A 14225-nucleotide genomic window follows, 5' to 3' on the forward strand; every position below is an offset into this window, starting at 1 on the left:
AAAGATGACCTCCTTCAAGTTCTTTCTTGAAAACATACATTTAAACTATATTGATTAGATAATAGTAATATTATTAACTAATTAACGGGATTAGGCTTAGGTTAGACTAATTTTTTTTAAATTAGGTTGAAGCTCGATTGATATTATTCAATTCAAGCTTAATCTAACCTATGAAGTCATTTATCCAAACATGCCCATAGGTTAATTTGCATTAAGTTTCACCCATTCGATTTTGTAGTTGCACTATGTTGTGGATTATGGGTTCTCCCTCCTTTTAGTGCTCCATGTTGGACCACATAATTGTTTATAGTACATGTCAACAACAATATATCATTTTAATTTAGGATTCTATGATTGCAGTAATTAGATAATAATAACATAAAATGTTGATGTCCCATCTTGCGAAATTTGTGTGGATGAATAATAGTGTACCACGTGTTTAAAATATGTCATATGAGCTATATCATGATATGATTAATTACAAAATGTCACCTACCTTGGTAAATAGTAGTACATTCTCAAAACCACTTTTTGCTAACATGACATATTGTGGATCTTGTCCTTAAACTCTATGCTTAGACATATCCATGATCTTATCATATTGCTCCTATGCAATAGTATTGCTTTATTGAGACATGGATATCTCTGTCTTCAAACATATTTTTGAGTTACTTAGATACCTAATGAACAATGACACGCACCTATAATGGATGCTCAAGGGATCTCTCCTACTCTACCTCTTAGTAAATGTGACCAACTCATTGTTTCACTCCTATTATTAAAGGATGTTTTCTATAGGAAACCTATAGCTAGATAATCTACACCATTTTTGAATATGTCTTCAATCATTAACTTTGAAAATGGTGATACCTTTGAAAATGGGGTAAATCATCCGGAATAGAATTGAATCATAGACTAGTTTGACTCAGAGGCTAAATTTGAGGGTTCATTGAAATGAGATTAACATACATCAAATCCATCTTGATCAAAACGAGAGAGAGAGAGAGAGAGAGAGAGAGAGAGAGAGAGAGAGAGAGAGAGAGAGAGAGAGAGAGAGAGAGAGAGAGAGAGAGAGAGAGAGAGAGAGAGAAGGGGGGACCATTATGTTTTTTCAATAAATGTCATTTTCAAAAGCTTCCACGTTATCTTTATTTCATTGTTATAAGAGTATTACATTCTAGATTACTATAAAAAAGACTTTATTTCCCACCAAACAAAATAAAAAAGAATTTCACGCCTTCCTAGGTTCTTTCATTGATCATTACTGCTCTTTATAATTCTCTCATGCCTCTTCCTAAATTCTATTCTCCCCTCATACCTTGGACACCTTACCATCCTTCTTGGCTAGCCTCGATCATATGATCAATGGATTACATGATCTTCTATTCATCTCCTCTAAAAAAGATACTACATTTAAATTAAAATAAACTTTTAGAGATAAATCACACCATCCCAATTTATATTGAATATTTCCTCTACTCTAGAAAGAAGAAAATTCTAAAATAGAAAATGGATAAAACTCTATCAAAATTACCAAAATTCTTTGCAAGCTTCTAGAGGATGCTTGAAACACAAACAAACATCGTCTTTCTTCATTTTTCAAGGCCAAAGACCAAGTTCTACATGTCAAAAATTGTTCAAGATCAAATATTCATTGGTTATTGATCATATATTTTGATTCACGAATAACTATTTGTTACCCTTGAATCAATATTAGCTCGAGTGATCATATTAGGGGATTTATATTCTTCGGCATAGAGAATACTACAAAAGATTGTACCCACATCATTCTTTGAATTTAATTCAAATTTAATTTTATTTGAAAATTTCTTATCCACTTGATTTAGGACTTAGAAATTTAAGTTTACAACTTGTTTTAACATTAAATGAGACATTTTCTCTTCTTTTTATTCATGATTTAAATTGTAAATAATAAAAAAATAATATTATATTTTTGCATAAAAAAAAATTTTCAAATCATAAATTTAAAAATTAGTTACACATATCATCATCTTATAAAGATAAAAGGAAATCTTCCATTCAACTCCACTCGCAACCACTCACCTAAAAAGGAGCATTTTCATAAATATATTTAAAGTAATATTTAAAATATTTAATTTTTTTTAAAATAACCTTTATTTTCATCATAAGAATTTAAGAAAATGGTTTTTTTAAAAAATATTTTTCGCCAAATATAACTAAAAAAATTAAAATCAATCTAATTATTAATTATAATACAGGTGTTCAAACCGATATGGGAACAAACATTTTTGTATATATGGAGCCTCCTCCATTGGCTAATGGCAAAACCGAAATGAGAAGATAAAAACGAGGGCAAAAAGAGAAAAAAATTTCATTGCCCACGATGACCTCCTAATCAGTAAAGAGCGTTGTTTGGCAGAGAAAGAACGTCTCTCTTTTCCTCTATTTCCTTCTTCTCCCCTCTATATATTTTCCAAACGCCCTCTGATAGAGAGAGAATAAACTCTTCTCTCTATAACTCTCTCTTTCTCTCTCTTGGGTTAGGGTTTTTGTCCCTCCTTTTCTTTGATTTAGGGGTTCAATCTCTCTTTTTTGCATTTGTTTTTGACTTTTGGTGGTTTTCGGGATTGATTGGTTGATTGCGTTTTGGTTTTGTTTCAGGGCTCCTCCAAGGCGATTTTAGGGTTGGAGATCGGTGTAAAGCACCGATTTTTTGAACGGATCTTTCTCTGCCAAACAGGTTAGGGTTTTCGGGTTTCACGTATTTGTGGGTAAATTTTGGGGGCTTTTTGGTTAGCGTATGGATGTTCTGCTGTAATATCTCGAAATTTAATTATTTTTCCGGTTTTTGTTTGGAAGTTTGAGTATAGTTTAATGGGTTTAAGTAGAGAGTTTTGGGTCTTCTTGCAGTTCATATGTGGAATGAAATGGTCCTTAAGTTATTCATGGTTGGAAAGCATTTTGCGGAGAAGAAGTTTGGGATGTTTTGATGTGATGATTCTGTTTGGGACCCTTTTTGTCTGTCTGGTTCATTGATTTCACATTAAATTATGGGAGAATTGCTTGGTAAGGTTGTCTTACTGTAGATGGTGCAATTTATACTGGTACTGGTATAGGTGGTGTTTGTTAAGTGTTCATTTCTGTGCTTTGTTTGGTTGGTGACAAGATATAAGGAAAAGAATTGATATTAAAGTTGATTCCTTATTATTTTGTGGGCTGATGAGAAAATGACATTTATCTGAACTTGGTTTAGATTATTGACAGCCAGAACAACTTAATACCTAGAGGGACAAGTTTGTCTACCGAGTTGGGCTTAACACAATCATTTAGCATGGTTGAGCAAAGTTAGAATGGCGAAAAAATAGGACTCACAGTTGCATATATTTTTTTCCCTTATATGATGGAATGTTAGGTTTTCCTTGCAGTTTGATTCATCAATTTTGTTGCATTTGATTTAGATTTTCTAGTAATTAGGCATGTAAGTTTAATTTTGTTTTTAAAGTACATACTAATTTCCATCTCTTGGTTGGTTTACCAAAGTTGAGTGGTAAGCCTGTCTCTCAACTCAATTATACCTGGTCAGGGATGGTTGTTTATTTACATAAACAGAGTCAGAGCTACCTGATTCTTCTATTCTTAAAATATGTCTGGAGGCTAGAACAAAGAAGAATTTCTATCTTACATTGTCTACCCAATTTCCCTTTGATTACCTCATTTCTCTCTATGGAGGATCTGGTCATCCAAAAATTTTGCTTGCTTATTAGTATGAATGTATTCATGTAAATCTACCTCACCATAACCACCCAATTTCTCTTTGATTACTTCATATCTCTATATGGAGAATCTGTGGTGCAAATGTATAGTGCGATTCTTTTTTAGGTTTGCATTAGCTTTTCACTTGTAGATCCTTATTTCCCTGTATCTAGTTCTTCAACATCAGTTCCTACAGATGATTTGATGTCAAATTCATGTTTATGAAGGGCTGAATGCCCTTGAGGTCTGGCTCAAGTGGGTTAGGAGTTTTAGTGAGGAGTTGGGAGGTTCTAGGCTCAAGTCCCATTGGGAACAAAAAGGCAAAAAAAATGAATAAATAAATAAAATAAAATAAAGTACAAAAGTTTCACCTAAAAAAAGAACTTACGGAGGCTTGGGAATTTTTCTGTCATTGTTTCCTATCAATTTTTTTTTTTTTTTCTGTCATTGTTGATTTATTAGTCTATTTTTATTCTTTGGAGTTATGGAATTTCAAGTGATTCCGATGCAGGAGAGTTGGTAAAATGGATCATGATGAGACTGGATGCCAAGCTCATCCAGAGGGTCCCATTTTGTGCATCAACAATTGTGGGTTCTTTGGAAGCCCGGCAACTATGAACATGTGTTCCAAGTGCCACAAAGATATGATGTTGAAACAAGAGCAGGCTAAACTTGCTGCATCATCCATAGACAGCATTGTTAATGGATCGTCAAGCAACAATGGAAAGGAACCTGCTATTGCATCCACTGTGGATGTGCAAGTTGATGCAAAGGAGCCAAAGATCATTTCTGTGCAGTCATCCTTTTCTTTTGGCTCTGAGGGGAGTGGCGAGGCCAAGCCAAAGGAGGGTCCAAACCGGTGCAGCACCTGCAAGAAACGAGTTGGTTTGACAGGATTCAATTGTCGATGCGGTCACCTTTTCTGTGCAACACACCGCTACTCAGACAAACATGACTGCCCTTTTGATTATCGCACTGCTGCACGGGATGCGATAGCTAAAGCCAACCCTGTTGTCAAGGCAGAAAAGCTGGATAAAATCTAAATCTGATGGGATGAAGTGCATGAACTGAATATGATGTCTTTTCATCCCTGAGATTTCTGATGATTTGGCTGCATATCTTATCAGGTGTTCTTTTATATTGATGTATTTCCTTGGAGGCCTGACAGTCCCGACATCTCTGCAGTTTGAAGAACTTTATATTCCATGTGATTGGCGAGATTTGTTTATTGGCTACCTGTTTCTTAAGTCTTTGTCTGTGCTGGTTTGGTGGACATCATCATGGTTAGGTTTGTAATATGTCATTCTGGTTCAAATGGCATTTCTATTTAGTAGTAAATCTCAAAATGGTATGTGCAATTCCCAAATGATATGGAAGACATCCATGGATATCATCATGGCTATCTTTGTAAATTATGTTTCTGCTCTCATGGTATCTTTCTAGTAATACATATCAAATTGCACCATGCAGTACTCTAATGTGTTGAATATCACCAATATAATTTTCTTGTTAGCATTTACATATTTATTATAGGATATTCCATAGTTGTATTTGGACAAGAACAAGGTTTTAAAGAGTAGAACATTTTGCTTATTTCATGTCCTGTAGTATTGTTGCTAGTTGCTGTTATGTTCAGGTGTGCGGTAGGTTAGGATCTTCTCATTATAGCATCTGGTATTTATTGCACCTCTTCATGGAGGGGGTGTGTATGCATTCCACTGCTATTTTTTCTTTCTTGAGAGTTGGTTGGTGTCCAGTAGTTTGGATAGTATAGGAGCTCAGTTATATAGATGTGAATTTTAGCCAATCTAAATTTGCTTTAAGTTCTAAGACAAGTCCAACTTGCTGCCTGTTCTCTGAGGTTTTTGTTGTTAGGCATTGGAGGAGAGTAGTGATTACGAGAGTGGGAAAGTTGTGAACCTTTCCATAAATATCAGTTTTGTATTATATTGTAGTATAGGTGGTCATAATCAGTTATCATAAATATCAGTTTTGTATGATATGGTAGCGGAGGTGGGGGTCTTAATCGGTTAGGCATTTGAAGTAGGAAGTGTGGGTTGGTTCTGTGCAGGTTTGTTAAGCTGTTGCTTCTATGTATTGAGAATTACTTGTATAGAGCAGTAAATTTCCTAGATACTGCAAAATTTAGCTACTGTATTGCAGCAAGATCCTCTGTGATGCAGTGGCTTAACATATTCAGAAACCCACCATTTTATGTGGGGTTTGCTCGATAGGGATGGTCAGTTATTGGACTGCTACATTCAGCACAGTGAAGAGGATATTTCACCTGTTTTGGTTGTATTATTATGTAGCCTCATGGTTTTAGAAAATATCTAGCATTTTTGTAGAAAGTTGAATAAATCCCACATGTATTATGAATTTTGAGATTGCGGGTCCAACTTGAAAAGGCTATTTTCTCATGATATGTTTTTAGGGCCTCCAGAAAAAGGAAAGCGACTTAGAGAACGACTCTCTGCCTTAAGCTGCAGATAATGTTTAGTTGCATGAAGTCTTGCATGATTCATGACTGAATTTGCAGTAAATTGAGCATTTGTTTAGTTTCCATATCACTATCACCTTTGAATTCCATGCTGCTCATGCTCTCTTTGAATTCCTACGCTGATGTTCTGGAACTGGACGTCACTATTTAGATTGTTGCCCTTCTTTTCCCTTTGTAATTTTGTATTTGTATGCCAGAGCACATAGGCCTTCAATTATTAAGATAACTCTTTTTTTAATGACATTCTACTTTAGGAAATTGCTTGTTCTGCTGGCTGATTTGTGATGAATACCAAATGTCAGTCACCTCTGACCCACCATTAATAAGCCTTCTAAAATAATAACATATTTGTTAATGCCTCGCTATCCTTAGAAGCCAATTATGAACCTAAAAGGCTTTGCCCACTTTCTGTATCAAACCTTAAATACCCATGTAAATTGCCTACTAGCAGTGAAGGTCTTCTTGCTTATGCTTGATTATTAATGTCATGGAATTTCATTCCAGTGTTTATGGCTTGTGTTACCCTTAGCATCTGCTCTTGCTGGACTCTGTTTTCACTTGTTAATGCTCTCTCTGTTTTCATCGGTCTTCAGTGATGCGATAAAATGTTGAAATGAAACCCAAACTGAATGAAGTTCCAAAGTGTTGCAGAAGCAGTTCTTACAGGGGGTTGCAGGTATAATATCCCTCCCAAGTGGACTTTGTGTAGAGCTAAGCTCATGTAGGGTCTTTCATATATAACATATGGTCAAGAAACAGAAGTGCTCAAGTCAAATTGAGCCACTTCCTTTGGCTAATAAGAACTCCCACAAAGGTTCCAAGCTGAGCTTTGATGATTGGAGTCAGATATCACCCCACTGGTTGCATCAGGCCACGGTTGGAAAAGGTTAACCTTCAGATACAGGAAAGATGATGGGTGATTTCCTCCTCTGGTGAAGGCCCTTCTCTATTCCAACACTGCTTCACCATGCATTACAATCTCCTCTGAAGGCGCTGCACACGCCTTAAAGGAGCTCTAAGACCAGCTTTGGAAACGGCTCATACCTCAGGAAGCGAGAGAGGAAAGGGGTTACTTTAAAAGCTTTTGTCATGTAATGATTCATTTTAATCACGTAATCGTGTTTAAAGCCATACAGAGCCAAGGCCTAAAATCCACAATATGTCTACATGAGGGTGTGGGGCCATTACAGAAACACGCAGCCTAATTGGGTGGAAATATTTCCTAAAATTTATACAGGAAGGAAGGGCAAAGAGGCAGCACTGTCATTAGGGAAATGCTTTAGACTGTGATACGCCTTTCCAAAAGAGTCAAGACTGAAGCATATGATATACAAATATTTACTAGGCTAAAGAAACATTTGTACCGAGTGCTCTGAAGTTATGAAGCCTGTACCTTTTTTTTGGCCACTTGTAGCACTTTTTCTTACATGCAACAATAATTTAGTTCCCAAAATAGCTTTTCTGAGGTCAACAAAAGTTTTCCATACTCAAATCTGGCAGTTATCGCCTAACAGACTAAAGTAGAATAGACACTCTCAAAGAGGACAGCTAACTAAAGTAAACAACATGCTTGACTACCACAAACAGGAAACCGCCATTACAACTTCAACCATCAAGCTTAAAGATGAACTTGAAAGTTTTCCATTGGATAAGATAGAGCTAATTCTGAATTTCCCTCAAAAACAATTTTCTACATCAAGAGAAGGTGGTTTAAAGAAAGAATAATGCCAGTGGATGAGATTGGCCATGCGACCGATCTCATTTGAAAGAAAGTTAGCAATTGTTGGCTTCGGTCTTTGGTAAAACTTAATAATAATAATAACTTAAGTTGACTTTAAATTAAATTGATTTTAAATTATTAACTTAAAAATTATTATTTAAAGTTATTAAATTAACATATTTACCCTTATTAGTTGTAATATTTATTTTTATTAATTTTAAGTAATAAATTTATTTATTAAACATTTATATTTAAATTATTGTAGATATAAAAGGTAATTTTAAAATACTTATAAAAAATATGTCATAAATATATAATCATAATTATTAAATATATTCTCATTAGATATAAATAAATAACACAAAAAAAAAAATTAAATATTAAGAATAAATTAATTATTTTGACTTAAGTTATTTTACTAAATGTGTTAAATCCATTTAATAACTTAAACTCAAAGTTTGCATAACTGATCAGAGTATTGCTACATAGAGCATAAAGAAAGCAATATATGGTTGTGAATTTGGCTAACCCATTTTTCACCACTTTTCCCACAATAGGGACCTCTGTGTTACAGGCCTGCTTTGCAGTACAGCCACTATTTTTAACTGATGCTTCATAGAGGATCAAACCACCAAGCTATTGGGGTGTCTTCTCTTTGTTTTTGGTGTATCTTCATCCATGGAGGCTACAATAGAATAGATATCTCAAGTCAATTGAAGTTTTAAGAGTTCCGACTCATTACAGATACAAATTCTAAAGAGCTCTCTGCAACCCATACCGTCCAAGGCCCTCGGCATAGAACCATCCTAAGCATAGCTTTCAAGAACAATGAGCCACTTAATGCTTCATCACAAAGAAAGTTAACTATATCTGCTTCCATCAAAATTTTGCACTTAAATCTCTATTATAACATAGAATGTTCAATGTTGAAATATCTAGTAGAGGTAAACTTGGTCAGGGTCAGATACCTGATGTATGCCCAGTTATAGGTATCCTTTAGAATCGAACTGCACCACCAATGCCTACTTCTGATGAAATCCCAACAGAAAAACCATGATATAACAGTATCCAAAGGATCTTTTTTTTTTTCTTGTAGTTCTGAATATACAAAAAAATGACTACATTTTCCACATGAAAGATAAAAGAAAAGCAGCTGCACTAGCTCGTATAAGGAATACCTTGTTAGAAGATTTGGTTTTTCCCCTCTTTCTTCCCTTTGATGAGTAGGAGAAAGTTTAAAAAATTAACAGGGTCTGATCATATCTATATATACTTGTATAGTTTTTACCAACTGCAGAGGCACACCTCTCTTCCAAGTTACGACATAAAACAAGAAATGCGCCTTTTCCCCCAACAGCAGGAGGTTCAATTACAAGATAGCAAGCATGCATCAACAATTCAAACATTTAAAGTATGTTAACCTTGCAAATGTAATTCACCTTTGGTGATTCATTCTATATGTTCATAAGTTAGTGTCACAACAATCAAACATAAGCCAATATTCCACTATAAACCAGAGTCACCCAAATCTCAAAATTAGATAAGAAATAAAGGCAACAAATACAAAGCCTAAAAATCACATTTTTACTACATCAAAATTGTAGTGAATCCAGAGGAAAGATCCAAGATCAAACCTCTGTTGTTTTACATCCTTCTGTTATGTTCTGCTCAGAAAGGGCTTACATGCTTTGAGAGCAAGGATTGTAGAAACTCAAAAATTAATTTAGATAGAAATACCACGAGATTCAGCCTCAAGATACTTACAGATCCTTTCCATAACTTCTCTACCCTTGACGCTATTCTGCAAGAACTTCTCAGCGCATCGTTGCTCCACCTTCTCTGCCATTGATGCTAGTGCTGACAATGGCTTTATCCGAATACTAGTCTCCTGTTGGCAAATTGTCCACCCATTTGGATTATCTGGGTGGGGTTCATATCTGATCTTCTCCTCCACTTCCACAAACTTCTGGAGACTGGTGTTGCGGGTGGTGAGTTGCATAGATCGTGATTGAGCGTCAACAATGGTCGATTCAACACAATGGCAAATATCCTGCCCAATGATTTTGCGAATGAACCATGGCCCTGGAGCATGGACAGTGATAGCACGAGTGGTATAAAGCTTCCCAGACGCAGGGTCAAGCTTGCGGTTCAGAGTGTCAACTTCAACAATATGAGACAATATGCGCTTGTTCTCAGGATCAGTAAACTTTCGCCAAGATGCAGATGTCACCCGCTCCCACGGGTGCTTGTAGACATGCTCTTGTGTATATGCTTTTACCATTATGTTCTTCCAATGCTCTCTTCCTTGAGAAAGAAATACCAGAGTATGTTCACAAGAGGGATAAATTAAACATAAATAATAAGATACAGTTTCGTTTTCTTTCCAAACCTGAATGAAATCTACAAACAACCAGGAATATATTCGTTAGCTTCTAACAAGATTTTTTTTTTTTTTTTTTTATAAGTAAACACATATATTAACACAAGGCAAAAACGCCGCATAGCATACAAGAGTATACAAGGCAACGAAGGCCTCTCAACAAAAGACAAAAGAGACAAAAAACCCACCAGCCCTTAAATGGAGGCTAACCACTCCAAAAATCCTATAAGGGAGCTTCTAACAAGATTTTGCAGACCATTCAAAATATTTAGACTCCTATACTGAAAGTTGAACCGGTTCCAATTAGTACCTTGTTGTATAGCTCACCATAAAACATTCCAAATAAGGAGTTACAAGAGATCAGGACAAAATGACAACCATGATTCGCAATGGTTGTACAAATGGAACCAGAAATCATGACTTTATCCTTCAGATTCCCTTGATTCAGAACCATAGAAACGAGACTGCTAAAAGGGAAAATCTTCACTGGACACCTCCAACAAACATACAACAAAAAAGCTTCCAAACATGAAATGTGTCACAGAGAAATCTAAATCGAATGACTCCATTAAGAAAGACACTAAAACCAGGTTCCAAAAGCATTTTTTAGACCCCAAATATGTGTTACAGAAACTTCAAGCTTCCTACAATAAACAATATTGCTCCGGACACCCAAAACCAGTGATGGGTCCGACAGAAACCTAAAATCCCATCATTATTTTCAAGAAAAGAAAGAATCAAATCAAATCCACAGCAACTGCAAATTTAATTAGATTTGAAAGGTAAGAAAGAGAAACAAGAAACTAAAATTCATCATAGATTTACCATTTCGTTATGATCCATTTCAATTTGGGTTAGCTGGGGCATGTAATTCATTTACAATTTCTCTCTTTTCTTTCATATTCTTTGATTTTCTCAGCAACCAAACACAAGGTTTGAAGATTAAAGCAGATTACATACATGAGAAAGAAGAAGGTTAGACGTAAACATACCTTCTTGCAGAGATTGAAACGCCTTTGATCACGGAGAAAGACTGAGAAACAAGGAGGAGCGATTTTATGGTCAAAGACGTTGGTGCTGTTTGTCGATGTACGTCGTGCTAACTATTTCTGCAATATATGCTGTATTGTAATTGTACTCTTAAGACCGAATTGTCCTCTTTAAGTCGGCCAATGAACCCTAGAGTTCCACCGGCCCATCATATTTTTGGGCCCGGGTCTGGGCCGAGAATTTGGCACCAAATTTGGGCCAACTTCGTATATTCGGACCATAATTTTGTAAACCCTAGAGTTCCACCGGCCCATCATATTTTTGGGCCGGGTCTGGACCGAGAATTTGGCACTAAATTTGGGCCAGCTTCGTATATTCGGATCATAATTTTGTAAAATCAAGATATTTATATTATCTGTTAGATAGCCACATATAGAGATGGTGGAGAGAGAGAGAGATTAATTTATTAAAAGCAAGTGTTATAAATGCAACAAAAATAAAATAGAGAAAAGAAAAGAATTAGAAATACAAAAGCATATTAATTGATATTTTATTTAATGAGACCATAAATTAAGCTTAAATGAAAGAATAAATGTGATAAATGTGCAAACGAAAGAGAAGGAAAGAGAGGAGAAGGTGGTGGTCATTCATCATTATATTAAATATATTTATTAATGCATTTATAATATTTTTCCAATATTATGAATATTCATCATTTATAATATTTATTAATGAATATGCTTCATTAAAGCTTTAATAAAAAAAATCCAAAGAAAAAATATTACAAAATTCTTTTAATGCTTTAAAACTATTATGAATATTTCATTAAAAATCATGGCAATAAGACTCAATGGATAAAACTCGGATAAAGAAAAAAGAAAGTACAATACATTAATATCATTTTATAAACCTCCTCGTATTGATATATATTCTCATACTAATTTATCATGAAAGATCCTTGAACTGACTTATTCCAAGTTTGTGTATTTACCTTTTAAATGTTGAGGTTGACAATGACTTTATGAATAAATATGCTAGACTATTATTTGAACTTATTTTTTAAACATTAATTTCACCACTTTTTTGGAATTCAAGTATATAGAAGAACTTTGATAAAATGTATTTGGTTTTATCTCCTTTAATATAACACCTTTTTATTTGTGCAGTACATACAACATTATTTTCATATAATAATATTGGGTTGTCTTTGATCAAAGATAGTCCACATGATTCTTGCATATATTGAATTATACATCTTAGTCATATACATTTATAATTTGTTTCATGAATTGCAAATATTTTTTAATAATTTGAAAATATGGTCATCATTATTTATTTAATAGATTTTCATGAAATAACAGTACCATTACAACTAATACATATCATGTTTATGACCTAACTTTAGTTTTGAAAGGTATCTAATGTCTACATCCCCAAGCAATTGAACCTTCGATTTTCTTGAATAAAGTAAACTTATATTAGTTCTTACACCAATATAACACAATATATATTTGATATCATTTCAATGTTTTTAGGTTGGAGCGCAACTATATCTTGTTAGTAAATTGACCAAAAAAGCAATGTTTAGGCACATACAATTGACAAGATACATAAGTGTCAATAATACTAAGATATAATACTTTAAAACCAAATAATTCTTCACCATCTTTGTGAGGGTAAAATAAGTCTTTTTCTCACTTCAAGTGATCAAACAATTATTAGAAAACTTTAAATGATGTGTTTTATCCATATAAAAATACTCTATGATTTTCTCTATACATATTGATTAATGTACTAAAATTCCATTTAAAAAATGTTTGATTGAATAGTTAAGATTTTTTTTTTTTTCCTAAAATCTTTTGCTCCAAATTTTTTTTTCAAATAATTTGTTGTTCTTGTAAGTTATTCAAAAGTTCCAACAAGATTTAAGTCATCAATATACACTACAATAATTGTAAATATGATTTATGATTTCTCAATGAAAACTCTTGAACATATAGGATTAATATTCACATATCCTTCTTTTAATAAACATTCATTAAAGTGATTGGACTACATTCATCCAAATTGTTTTATTCATTTATAAGGATCATGGTAACTTAATTGAATACATGCTATAAGACTTTCCATTATTAGCTTTAGACAATGTAAATCCCAAGGATTTTCATATATCCATATAAACATTTATGAAATGCATCTTCAATCTTTTTGAGATTTCCAAACTAGTTAAAAACTCAAAATGTGATTGTGTCCATGCTAAGAAAATATGTTTCTTCATAAGCAATATCAGGTCTTTATGAGAAATCCTAAGTTACTAATCACTCTTTAGATCTTATGATCTCATTTTTCGCATTGTGCTTTCATACATCAATTCATTTGTATCTAACATGTTTTACATTTTTAGGTGTTTGGCTATACTTCTAAATACTTTTCATTTTATTAACGATCTACTTGCATGACTCTTTTTTCATTTCAACCAATCATTTCATGTTATCATTCTTTCACATTTTGTGGTTTGAAATCCTCACTATTTCTTATAATTTCAAAGGTCACTTGAAAAGCAAAATTGTTAATAACAATATTTTTTCTTGCCCTTTTTTATTATTTGTACATAACTCATTGAGATCTCATTATTTTATTGAATGTCGAATATAGTAAAAGAATAATAATTTGCTAAAGTTTTCAAGATGGATTTTTATTTTTAGTTTTTAAGTATTAAAATCATATGTACGTCCATAAGAACAGGTTTCATCTAAGTAATGCAAGCTACAATTTTTTGTTGGATACAAAAAGAAACAAAATTGTATAGTGAGATTGTTTTGGATACATATATATATATATATATATATATATATATATATATATATATATATATATATATATATATATATATATATATG

The 14225-nt window shown here is 33.5% G+C and overlaps 2 protein-coding genes across 4 annotated transcripts; one reads left to right on the forward strand and one right to left on the reverse strand.

Moving 5' to 3' along the window:
• Positions 1-2410: 2410 nt before the first annotated feature.
• On the forward strand, positions 2411-5200 carry LOC117916385 (zinc finger A20 and AN1 domain-containing stress-associated protein 8). Its single transcript, XM_034832352.1, has 3 exons — positions 2411-2521; positions 2644-2722; positions 4247-5200. The coding sequence occupies exon 3, from the start codon at positions 4260-4262 to the stop codon at positions 4776-4778; it is 519 nt and encodes a 172-aa protein (XP_034688243.1). The 5' UTR covers positions 2411-2521; positions 2644-2722; positions 4247-4259; the 3' UTR covers positions 4779-5200.
• A 3196-nt stretch (positions 5201-8396) lies between these two features.
• LOC117915596 (protein slowmo homolog) lies at positions 8397-11434 on the reverse strand. 3 transcript variants are annotated; one of them, XR_004651419.1, is made up of 4 exons: positions 11328-11434; positions 9720-10259; positions 8734-8983; positions 8397-8640 (listed from the first exon to the last, which is right to left on the reverse strand). XR_004651419.1 is itself a non-coding variant. In XM_034831192.1 (3 exons), exons 2-3 carry the CDS (start codon positions 10234-10236, stop codon positions 8579-8581), a joined length of 579 nt encoding a protein of 192 aa, XP_034687083.1. In that variant the 5' UTR covers positions 10237-10259; positions 11328-11434; the 3' UTR covers positions 8399-8578. The 3 variants fall into 3 exon arrangements, 2 of the variants coding, with proteins under 2 accessions (XP_034687083.1, XP_034687084.1); XM_034831192.1 differs by lacking the exon at positions 8734-8983 and having other exon boundaries at positions 8399-8640; XM_034831193.1 differs by lacking the exons at positions 8397-8640; positions 8734-8983 and having other exon boundaries at positions 9378-10259.
• Positions 11435-14225: the final 2791 nt, after the last annotated feature.

The sequence above is a fragment of the Vitis riparia genome, chromosome 6, assembly GCF_004353265.1.
Source record: "Vitis riparia cultivar Riparia Gloire de Montpellier isolate 1030 chromosome 6, EGFV_Vit.rip_1.0, whole genome shotgun sequence".
Lineage (NCBI taxonomy): Eukaryota > Viridiplantae > Streptophyta > Magnoliopsida > Vitales > Vitaceae > Vitis > Vitis riparia.

Excerpts from the sequence above, each read along its gene's own strand:
- LOC117916385 (XM_034832352.1), top strand. The coding sequence starts at position 4,260 with ATGGATCATGATGAGACTGGATGCCAAGCTCATCCAGAGGGTCCCATT.
- LOC117915596 (XM_034831192.1), bottom strand. The coding sequence starts at position 10,236 with ATGGTAAAAGCATATACACAAGAGCATGTCTACAAGCACCCGTGGGAG. Across the intron at positions 8,641-9,719 it reads AGAAGTTATGGAAAGGATCT|CCTCCATGGATGAAGATACA; the intron begins GTAAGTATCTTG and ends ATTCTATTGTAG.